Source organism: Meriones unguiculatus, chromosome 18 (assembly GCF_030254825.1).
Source record: "Meriones unguiculatus strain TT.TT164.6M chromosome 18, Bangor_MerUng_6.1, whole genome shotgun sequence".
NCBI lineage: Eukaryota > Metazoa > Chordata > Mammalia > Rodentia > Muridae > Meriones > Meriones unguiculatus.
The window spans coordinates 28,570,567-28,582,665 of record NC_083365.1 but is presented as its reverse complement, the minus strand read 5'-3'; the positions used below and the strand labels follow the sequence as shown (position 1 = coordinate 28,582,665).

The following is a 12,099-nucleotide window of genomic DNA, read 5'->3' as shown; positions in this document are numbered from 1 at the left end:
CTTCATCCTCTCTCAATCCCACCCTCCCTTCCTCTTCTCCTCCCATGCCCCTACCCAAGTCCACTGATAGGGGAGTTCTTCCTTCTGTACCCTCCCACCCTAGCCTATCAGGTCTCATTTGTACTTGTCTGCATTGTCTTTCTCTGTGGCCTGGTAATGCTGCCTGCCTCCCCCCCCCCCACCTTTCAGGAGGAGGTGATCAAAGAGTCAGCCACTGAGTTCACATCACAGACAGTCCCTGTTCCCCTTACTAGGGAACCCACTTAGAGACTGAGCTGACATGGGCTACATCTGTGCCGAGGTTCTAGGCTATCTCCGTGCATGGTCCTTGGTGGGAATATCAGTCTCAGAAAAGACCCCTGGGCCCAGATTTTTTATTCTGTTTTTATTCTGTTGCTCTCCTTGTGGAGCTCCTGTCCCTTCCAGGTCTTTCTATCTCCCCCTTCTTTTGTAAGATTCCCTGTACTCTGACGAAAGTTTGGCTATGAGTCTCAGCATCTGCTTCAATACTTTGATCAGTAGAATCTTTCAGACGCCCTCTCTGGTAGGCTTATCTGGGTTGTTTCCAGATTCTGGCTATTACAAATAAAGCTGCTATGAACATGGTTGAGCCAATGTCCTTGTATACTTGAGCATATTTTGGATATATACTTGGGAGTAGTATAGCTGTATCTTGGGGTAGCACTATTTCTAATTGTCTGAGAAAGCACCAGATTGATTTCCAAAGTAGTTATACAAATTTACATTTCCACCAGTAAAGGAGGAGAGTTACCCTTTCTCCACATCCTCTCCAGCATGTGCTGTCACTTGAGTTTTTGATCTTAGCCATTCTGATGGGTGTAAGGTGAAATCTCAGGGTCATTTTGATGTATGTTACCCTGATGACTAAGGATGTTGAACATTTCGTTAAGTGTTTCTCTGCCATTTGAAATTCCTCTATTGAGAATTCTCTGTTTAGCTCTGTACCTCATTTTTTAATTGGATTACTTGATGTTTTTTTTGCTGTTTAACCTCTTGAGTTCTTTATATATTATCCCTCTGTCAGATATAGGGTTGGGGAAGATCCTTTCCCAATCTGTAGGCTGTGTTTTTGTTCTGATGATAGTGTCTTTTGCTTTACAGAAGCTTTTCAGTTTCAAGAGGTCCCATTTATTGCTGATCTTAGAGCCTGAGCTGTTGGTATTCTGTTCAGGAAGTTGTCTCCTGTGCAAATGAGGTCAAAGCTCTTCCCCACTTTTTCTTCTAACAGGTTTAATGTGTCTGATTTTATGATGAGGTCTTTGATCCACTTGGACTTTAGTTTTGTACAGGGTGATAAGTATGGATATATTTACATTTGTCAACATGTAGATATCGTTTGTTGAAAATGCTTTTCTCCATTGTATGGTTTTGACATCTTTGTCAAAAGTCAGGCGTGTGTAAGTGTGTGGGTTTATTTCTGGGTCTTCTGTTCAGTTCCATTGATCCATCAGCCTGTTTCTATGCCAGTACCATGCAGTTTTTATTACTGTTGCTCTAAAGGACAGCTTGAGATCAGGGATGGAGATACCTCCAGAAGATCTTTTATTGTAGAGGATTGTTTTAGCAATTTTGGGTTTCTTGTTATTCCATATGAAATTGAGACTTTTTCTTTCAAGGTCTATAAAAGATTGTGTTGGTAATTCGATGGGCATTGCATTGAATCTGTAGATTGCTTTTGGTAAGATGGCCATTTTTAACATGTTAACCTTGCCAAGCCATGAATATGGGAGATCTTTCCATCTTCTGATATCTTCTCCTATTTCTTTCTTCAGAGACTTGAAGTTTTTTTCATACAAGTCTTTGACTTCCTTGGTTAGAGTTACACCAAAGTACTTTATGTCCTTTGTGGCTATTGAGTGATATTGTCCCTTAATTTTTTTCTCAGCCCATTTGTCTTTCATATACAGGAAGGCTACTGATTTTTTTTTATTTAATTTTCTATCCAGTCACTTTGTTGAAGGTGTTCAATAGCTGTAGGAGTTCCCTGGTAGAATTTTTGGGGTCACTCATGTATACTACCATATCATCTGCAAATAGTGATACTTTGACTTCTTCCTTTCTAAACTGAATCCACTTGATCTCCTTTAGTTGTCTTATTGCTCTAGATAGGACTTCAAGTACTATGTGTGGGCAGCCTTGCCTTGTCCCTGATTTCAGTGGGATTGATTTAAGTTTCTCTCTGTTTAGTTTGATGTTAGCTGTAGGCTTGCTGTGTATTGCCCTTACTATCTTTAGGTAAGTTGCAAGCAGAATTTATAACATCAACAAAGATGTGAAGTCCGACAAGGCACACGTGTAACCCCAGCCCTTGGGGGGTAAGGCAGAAAGGTCCCAAGACCTAGACCAGTCTATCTACATAGAAAGTTTGAGGCCAGTCCAGACTACCTTAGACCCTATCTTAGAAAATAAAAACACAAATAGAAGCAAAGCAAAGCAAAGCAAGCACACAACAAAATCCTAAGAAAATGGTCAACTATGTAAGATAAGAAAGCATATTTGAAATATACATACTATAATTTATTTAGAAATGGTAGTATATGTATTAACACTACTCTTATGAGACTAACAACTGTTTCATGATTGGATTTGAGACCTGTCCCATTGGACGGAACTCTTTGCCTGATACTGTGAACCCGTTTAATCAGGGAAACGATTCTTCCCACTGAATGTTGGTGAATGCTTAAAGTGTTGAGCATAAGACACAGAAGAGTGTGGAGTCTTACCTGAACAAGACGTTTATCATTGATACTGTTCCCTCCAAAAACATTATAGAAGAGGCAATGGGAAGAATGTAAGAGCAAGAGGACACTGAGTGTGGCTGTGGAATGCCATCCTCTGGGCAAGACACAGCCATTGTAATTATGAACTTATGGGTAGTGTGGAAGTCTGCACTGGCGCTACACAAGACTAGGCCATCAACAGTCAGGCATGGATATGTAAGTGGGACTCAAGGGTCTGTACCCCTCACTAATGAACTATTTTTAATTGATAGATTCAGTAACAGTGGTAGTGATGCCATCAGCTCTGAACTTACTGGAAAACCCCATGAATAGTTCCAATCCCATGGTCACATAGATGGCCTTGGTTAAATTAATGGATCACAAAACCAAACCAAAGCAAAAATGAGGCAAAGAACTATTAGGGATCAGAGATCACTGACAATGATGGGCTGGAGAAAAAAAAAAGCATTATGTGGTGTGGGTGTGCAATCAGAATGCATGCAAATACTTGAAATCACCAAGGAACAGAATAAAACATTAGAAAAGAAGTGACATGCTGGGCATGATGGCACATGCCTTTAATCCCAGTATTCAGGGAGGCAGAGGCAGGCAGATCTCTGTGAGTTCGAGGCCAGCCTGGTCTACAAAGCAAGTCCAGGACAGCTAAGGCTACACAGAGGAAACCTGTCTCTAAAACAAAAACAAAACAAAAATGACAGTGAAAAATTTTCAACTGTTTCGGGCCTCAGATATTTCATCATTCAAACTAGAGGCCAATGGTCCTTCACATTTTGAGAGTGTTGAATGTTAAGATTTTGCTAGTTTATAAGCTTCAATCCTCATGGTCCATTGTCCTTCTCACCTAAACAGCAATATGAGAACCAGGTGTGTGCCAGAAAAATGGTATCCTTCCTTCCTTTCTACCACTACTATTGTTTATCCCAGCTCACTTCTATGACCTGATCATATAGAAATTCAGAAGAGACCAAAGCAGAAGTTCAAATTGTCTGGTTTTCTTGCTTGTGGGTTATTTATAAATCATAATTGTAGACCAACAAATCAGGAAAGTAGGGAAAGCACTAATTATCTTGGATCTGGGAGGATGTGGGAGGCAGGCGGCTGGAAGACAGCTGAGGTTTCAGAGAGGGCCAGGCTAGGGAAGGAACAAACATCTCTGAGGCTGACGGCACATGCAAACAGTGGGGCTCCCCACAAGAAAAATTGGTGCCATTCCTAGGAGAATTTAACATTTTTTAGCATCTGAAAAAAGTGGGCTCCATGACGACATTTTATCCTTTCTAAGAAAAAAATAGGGGGGGGGGATTTGAGAGCATTATGCCTAACAATAAGAGTTTTTAAAATATTGTTCCTACGTACCAAGGCCAAACTGCATTCTTTGTAGAGTGAGCACTCACATATTTTCACCTAAGCCATCATGGTCTTATAATATACAACCACTTTAGCCAATTAAGCTATGGGGCCCACATATCAAGATGTTTCTATGTAAGTCATAAGTCACATAAGTGAAAACTGAGTCGTCTGCATGCCCCTTGGGTGGTATTAGGGAAGATGAACTTATTTAGAATATAGATGTTTAATCCTATCATTAAAACTAAAGAACATTAATGTCTTTCTAGCAGAATGACAGAGTCCTCTGATAGCCATCAAGCATTGGGGACCTTTGGTCCCGTCACTCCAGAGAAGCAGTAGCCTAGTCAAATAGAAGCTGCCTCAACAACGCAACGTTTGCTATTGAAAAATAAGTTACCTGGAAATCTGACTACAGAGTAGAACAAAGATTATCAGAAAATGTTTCTGGTTCCTCGGGGTAGGATGGGGGTGGGGAGACAGCTGTGATATATGTTGTAACATGACTTCAAGGATGAAGAGGAACTACCCTAATCTCAAGGAGCTTATTGACTGGACAAGGAATGGAATTTAAAAGAGTGAGTGTTTTAGATGTCAACCACTTCTATCCCAAGACAGTACTTTAGTTGTTCTGATAAAGGGGGTAATTCAAGCCAGAAATGCAATACTACTGTGCTTTTTTTCTTAGAGCCCAGATATTAAGCACTTCAAGTTTGATGTGAGCAGAGATCAGGAAACCTTTAACTCTCATCTCTTTTCTTCTTGAGTTGAGTGGTAGAATAGACACTCAGCAGGTGTAAAGTTCTGAGTGGGAAGCAGCAAAAAGTTGACTTCGGCTTGAAGCAGACCCACAGACAATTGAAGGTGGGAGAGGTATTATTCGTTTTGAGCCATTTTTCCTCCTAAGGAACTTGAGTTCTTCATCGTTATTAAGTGGTAGCATTCAACTGAGGAAAAAGACTGAAAACACCAACAGATTTGACCTAGGTCCTGAAAAGTATTATTAATGAGATTTCATCCCATGCCTTCTGAGTCACATTCCAGCTACCTGTCAGCATGATAGAGAGGAGATAGATGGTAGAAGGATGCATGCCCTGGATTTAAGTAGCAGTATGTCCCAGGGCAGAGAGAGGACACTAGGTTCCAGAGTGGAACAACTGTCCCTGTGGGATGAATCCCTCTTTTCTAGGGAGAGATGAACACAGTGGAAGAAATATAAAGGCAATAGAAGTCACATATGCTAGAGCATTGAGAGGTAAGTGTAGGTGACCCCTTGGTTAAGTGGACACAGCTTCAGATGCTCAGTGATGCAGTAGAAAAGAAGGTGACTCCAAGGCTTGAATCAGGCAAAAGGATAGTCAGGAAGTCATAGAGAAAAGATCATTTTACACAAGGTACTTTGTTCTGGAGAAGCTGATTTGAAAACTGGCTACATTTACTCAACTCTCCATCCATCCAAGGGTCTCTAGCATCTTGCCAACTTGGACCTTTTCAGTTTGTGGCATGAATAGCTCATGTAACTTTATAATTCTGCATGATAGATAAGGGCGAGGGGCAACAATAATGCAAGAAACTACAACAGCAAATATATATTGATTGCTTTCTGAATGCTGAGCTTGCTGTTCTGCAGAGTTATCCCTTTATACCCATTTTACAGGTGAGGAAACCAGGACTTAGGAAACTAAGTAACTTGCTCAATTTTATCAGGCAAGCTGCAGCATTGGTATGTAGACAGTGTGGCCTGGGTAGAACTCAAGAGCAGACATCAGAAACAGAAGCCAGGGCACCTATTTTCTAATTTTATTCTAAAATAATTTGTTTTGTGGCTAGGTCTTCCTTCCCTCTGAAAACAGTGCTGAGTCAGGTAATTCACCATTTCACCTCTAGATTAGGCCATTGAAGATACACAGTCATCAGGCTCTCCAGGGTTTTTATAGGAACAGGTCTACTTGCACATAGGGTGCCCCATGATTCTCTAGAGTTGATCTGGCTCAGAGGACCCACTTGGCAAGGCCACGTGGTGTTACCATTAGCAAAGTTTTTGATTGTCACAAATTAGGACTGTCACCATGCACACAAACCAACAAAACTGTAGCCCAAATGAGACTGGAAATATAGGAAGATAGATAAAAAAGGAGCCATTTCCCTCTGCCACTTCCTTACAGTACTCAGCAAATAGATGCAAACATGCAGACAACCTTGAAGAGGTACGAGGACTTCATGCAAATGGAATGGAGTTGAGTCATATATATATAACTGCCATCCCAGGAAAGGAAGGAGAGGAAAGAATGAGCTTAAAATTTTCAGGGGATCCCAGGTTCTGATAAACTGGGATGATAGACTTGGTGTCTCATCTTAGTTTTATGATTAAAAGTGGTGGCGATTTTTTAAAAATCTTAGGTGGAAAGAAACAATTATATGGAAAATCTAACTAGTGCTTTATTGCCATTTATTTCAATCTGTAGAGGGACACAGGAGCATCACTAGCAGTAGAGCAAAAACATCCTGGGGAGAGGTAGATGACCCTGATCCATTTTTGGGGTATTTCTTCAAGTATCAACCATGGCATATGCATCTATCCTTTTTATTTTCTGCTAAGCCTTAACATGGAATTTAGCAACAACCCTGTGATAGCATGCTTAGGAAACAAATAATCAACAAAACAACAACAACAAAAACCTAAAAAATAAAACAAAAAACCTGGCATAATGGCTTTGATCCCAGCATGTGGGAAGCAGAAGCAGGGGGTCTCTGTGAGTTTAAGGCCATGGTCTACTGGTCTACTCCAGGAAAGCCAAAGCTATAAAGTGAGAACAATCTAAAAACCAAACCAAAAGCAAACAAATAAAAAATACCAATCACTTAGCCAAAACCAATGGTGGTGGTGGCATATGCCTTCAATTCTAGCACTTGGGAGGCAGCATCGGGAAGATCTTTGTGAGTCTGAGGCCAGCCTGATGCACAGAATGAGTTCCAGAACAGCCAGAGCTACACTGAGAAACCCTGTCTCGGGAATAACAACAACAACAAAACCAACCAATCAACCAACTAACCAAATAAAAACCCCAAACCAACCCAAAAACTCAGGACACATGAGGCAGCACTTTCATGCCACATTCAGCTTCTGCCCACAGTCCCAATCTAGAGAGAGAATGGTATTAACAGGACCCTTTGTCATGAGGGCACAGATGGTAGGGACACTTTGCTCAAATAAGTTTTATTTTCTACCTCCTAGTTGTTAGCAGAGTCCTGGGGGTCTCTTAGAACAAGATAGACCAATGGGTAGGAACAGCATGAGAGGCTGCCCCTTAGACTCTAAAGTTCCAGGAAGAGGCAGGATGGTCCTCAGGGGAGTGCACACACCAAAGCCTCTGCCAGATGTCTCATCCCAAGGTCTGGCAGGAACTTCAGGACTTTCTCCCTCTTTCCTTTCAGTGAAGGAAATGTGAAGACTAAAAAAGCTTCTGAGCTTCCAGATACCATAGGCTGTGACACTATTAAGAGCTTTGATGGTCTAGGCCAGGGACTAGGGCAGGGGACAATGATGAGAAAACAATGAAACAGAGAGAGTGTATCAGTTATTATGCGGGAGAGGATAGAGACAGCAATGACTGTATAACTCAGAGGACAAGGACAAGCTACACCCTGCAATGGCTGTTCTTATTCCTTCTCCAGAAGAGCAAAGACTTCCCACTGAGGATTGTGGTTTCAGGGTAACACACTTGTGACCTGAAGAGCACCAGCACATAGGGCGTTTTGCCTGAGGTGATAATGAAATAAAACTAAACAATGAATAATGTTCAGTTTCAACAGATGGTTCTCTTAAAAGTCAAGGCAAGATTTTCTGCCTCCTTCCACATTTTGCAGAGAACACAGAGGAGCTGAATGGTTATCCCAGGCCTCTGGGCTGTTGTTATTAAAGAATGACGTATCAGCTTCCTTTCCGCCATCTCTCTGCCAACTCCTGAACTATCACAGGGCTGAAAGAGCCGTCCAATTATCTTGTCTCTGTGTTATTAAAGCAGATACAATACTACGGTATAATGCACAAACATATTACAGTACAAGTCTATTATCAGACAGCTTCCTAATAATAGAATTTGTTTTTCTGAAGGTCAGATCATGTCTCCGCACAGAAAAGGCACCTCTTTCACCACAGCACAGACGATCTTTGAAAGCTGAGCTACTCTCAAACAGTTCTTTCCTTGATAGCCTCTCTCTGCTCAAACACTTTATCTCAAGTACAAGTATGTTTGGGTCAGAGTAGGCTCTAGTTTCTTGGATGAGAAGACTGAGTCTTGCTGTGTAAGGCCACAACTGACCTACACCTCATCTGCCTTGCCAGCTCTATCATTTATCCATCCCATATATATAAATCTCTACCTTCTCATCGTTCCACGCCTTCCTGAAGCTTCCTGCTGCTTCAACACGAGCCTCCTTGCATCTTGGCAAGGTTACATTTCTCCTTAGAGTTACTCATTCTGAATACCTTATCTACCATCCAATTCAGCTACCACTCGTGTGAGGTTTTTTTTTTTTTTCTCACTCAGCATTAGTCACTTGCCATTTATAACCCACTGTTCTGCATTATTAGTCACCTTTTCCTATTTTCATCTTAAGTTACTCCACAATTAGAAATGAGCTCGTGTGCACTGCCACCACTTGCATTTACACCTGCGTTAGCCCGCTGCTTCTCAGAATGTACATGCACATCGCCAGAGCCTCTGGGCAGGATGCAGGCTTTGATTCTGCTACAGGGCTGAGATCCTGCATTTCTAACAAGGGGGCCAGGCTTTGAATATCAAGGCTTTGTACTTAACGCAAAGCTATACAATCATCACAAAACTCTCAGTCCTGCAAGTCAGACAAGATTCTCATCTTCTTATAAATGAAGCAAGGCAGGTAGAAACAAATTCCCCTTTTAGTTCATATAATAGCAAAGCCATGAGAAAATGGCTACTTTCTTTGGTGAAACCTCTGGATTTCCTAGTCCCTCATTATCTTCCTGACCTCAGGGATGCAGCCTTGCACATCGTGGGACACTGGGGTGGATCCCTTGCACTGTCTGATACCACTTGCTCCTCCCCACCCACCATTTGGATTCCAAGCAGTAGAGGTGTCAGGCCGTCAGCAATATCACGTCTTCCCACCCATCCCTCCAAACAGGATCTTCTTCAAAACTGTTCTCAAACCTGTTAGCAGGCATTAAAATATGACCCCCATTAGGATTTATTGATTCCCTTTCTATAGAAAAACAGATTCGGCTGTTATCTTTTTATTTTCCCCAAACATTAGACATCCTGGAAACCACTTGAATGGTTCAGCTCGATATAACACATTGCAGACCACAGGTGGCTGGAAAAAGTACGTCTTTATAAAGCTAAAGCCACTTTGTATATAATGAACAGTTCTATCACATGAACATGGCTCTTTGTATTTTCACTCTCTTGCTCATGCAGTTACCTATCTCTAACTTTCTAGAGACAGACTTGTTGCCTTCATGAATGTCAGTGCTACAAGTAGTCCTAATCATTTACAGAGGGGGGAAAAGAGGCCCAGAGAGGTCAAAAAAAGTCAGCTATGATGTCACAAGTAGGATGAGGGCCCTTGTTTCCAGACACAGAACAGCATCCTTCATATCAGCAATTATGGAGCCGAGTGCATCATAGCACACAGCACAGGGGTGAGCATGCAGCTATAGTATGTCACTGTCACAGTTTCCTATCTGGGCAGACCAATGGAATTTATTCCACCTATCCTCTTGCTTTGAAAGATGAAGAATGTAAAGCCCAGAGCAGTCAAGCCATTTCCACAGGAGTTGCACAGGTTAAAAGGGGCAGGCCTGTCAGTTTGGAGTACAGTATTCTTTTTCCATATGCCGACAATCTGTGTACATCTTGTATGGTTATGTAGACAGAGAAATAATAAGCTCTAACTGCCCCTTTGTGTCACTGGAAGCATTGCACTGATTGTCCTCCATCCATGGCCAATAATAAGCACAACCCTGCTTTGGTTTCACAGTTGTTTGAATTTCAAAATAAATTATATTTCATTCAAGGGAACAGCTAAGTCTAGCTTTTGTGTTCCAATGGTTCTCATCAAAGCATCAAGTTCAATTACACAAACATGCAGACTGACAATTCAAATCAGAATGAAAGGATAACTCTTTAATCCACTGATTTTTTTTCTCTCCTGCCAAGGACATTCCATCATAATACAATTAGCATTTTCATTGTACTATAAGCAAACCTGGAGAATTTTAAAATGCCAAGGTACAGGGCATGGAATTAGCCTCACTACAGAATTGGTATTTATGAGCTCATGCTGACTATCATCACTATTTGCCTTGATTCTTCAGAAATTGCAGCATAAGAAATGGCCATCTCCCTCAGAGTTTCGCATATGCAGAGGGTAATGTACTCTCAAAAGAGAGCTACCCGTGTGTGTGTGTGTGTGTGTGTGTGTGTGTGTGTGTGTGTGTGGGGCTTCATCAGCACGCCCTGGTTTTCCTCCAATCTCACAGAGTAAGGGGGGCTGGGGTGGATTTACCGTTCTCAATCTCATAGTCAGCGAAGGCAAGTTCTGAGCCTTTGCTAGTGATGAGCAGCTCCCCATTCAGTGTGAAGATCATGGAGGCATCATCCAGGTTAATCATACATCCAACCACATCTCCAGGCTGCCAAGTTCGTCCAAAATACCCACTGCCTTGATGCCAACGCTGACCCTGCAAAACAAGACCACAGGCTTAGAGAAGAAGAGAATAATACCAAGGAATCCCAGCAGCTGCAGAAATGGCTGTGAGCAGCAGGGTCTTCTAATTTCCAGTGGCAGATGATTTCTATAAAGAGTTCAGTGTGCATAGTGCACAGGAGGATCATCTAGCTTACAGATGAACGCAACTGAGACACACAAGCCTCATCAGATAAGGTGGTCTGAGTCTCTTGGTTCATAGTCAGCCTTGACAACAAACAATTCTTTCTAGAGCATGTGAAAAAAAAATCTCAATATAGTGGCTGCACTGTGTTAAGTAGGTTACATCTGGAAGGGCGCCAGCCATCTTATGTGAAAGAGCAGAAGTGGAGATGATTACTGTAGTCTTCCCATTTCCCAGAATCAAGAACAAAGACACAATCAGTATGTAATATCCATTCAATTCTATTGTTTAGGGGTGGAGGATGTTCTCTTTGAAGCCTAACTTGTGGACATTCGGTAGTTCCAGCCTCCAAGGAAACCTCTGGAAAAGTAAACTTAGACTGACTGAGTGTGGCTGCGGGTGGACTCACCCTGCTGCCTTCAAACACGAAGGCTTGGTCATCAGCACCCAGCTCGATGTCAGGGCGACAGCCTGGCCTGGCCCAGCCAACACGCATGTCCCCTCCAGTCACCACTTCAAATTCAAAGTACCACTTTCCAGACTTCACTGCATAGGACCGTTCTACCCGGAAAAATCGGATCTTGTCTATGCTGACCTTCTCGACAGTGGGGTCAGCGACTGTGAGAAGCAGAAGATGGAGAGGAAGGAAGGAAAAAGAAGTCACAGACTTTTAATGAGGGTGTAGTGTTCCTTAAAGAACATAACGTCATCAACAAAGATGGTCATAGATCTCCCACTGTCCAATAAAGCATTTTGTTTACAACATGACACTCAGCATTATTGATATCATGACAACAGTAACCATCAGTGATTTCTTTATAATAACCTTATAAGGTCAGGATGAAAAAAAGAAAATCAGAAAAACGCTTTTTCACAGAAGTTAAATATTTATTCAGCATCAAAATAAACAGGACAAGAGATCTGAATTCATGACTCTTTCCATTTCATGAAACACTGTACCCTTTGGTACTTCCTGGGCGAGCTGGCAATTATGACAGTAACAGAATTTAACTTGAAGATGTCATTTCTGGACCCCTAAGTAACCAGGCACTCAAAGTTTAGAGGATGAGAGAGAAAAAAGGTGACTTGGTCCTATAATGAGGCATCCTGAAAAGC

The 12,099-nt window shown here is 41.9% G+C and overlaps 1 protein-coding gene across 1 annotated transcript in view; it reads right to left on the bottom strand.

Annotated features, from left to right (window-relative positions):
• Ryr3 (ryanodine receptor 3) overlaps positions 1 to 12,099 on the bottom strand; it is a 518,783-nt gene that overhangs the window by 191,382 nt on the left and 315,302 nt on the right. Inside the window, exons 26-27 of the mRNA XM_060371666.1 lie at positions 11,393 to 11,601; positions 10,659 to 10,833 (exon numbers count right to left, since the gene is read on the bottom strand). Coding sequence (XP_060227649.1) covers positions 10,659 to 10,833; positions 11,393 to 11,601 — 384 coding nt within the window. The remainder of the gene's footprint in view (positions 1 to 10,658; positions 10,834 to 11,392; positions 11,602 to 12,099) is intronic.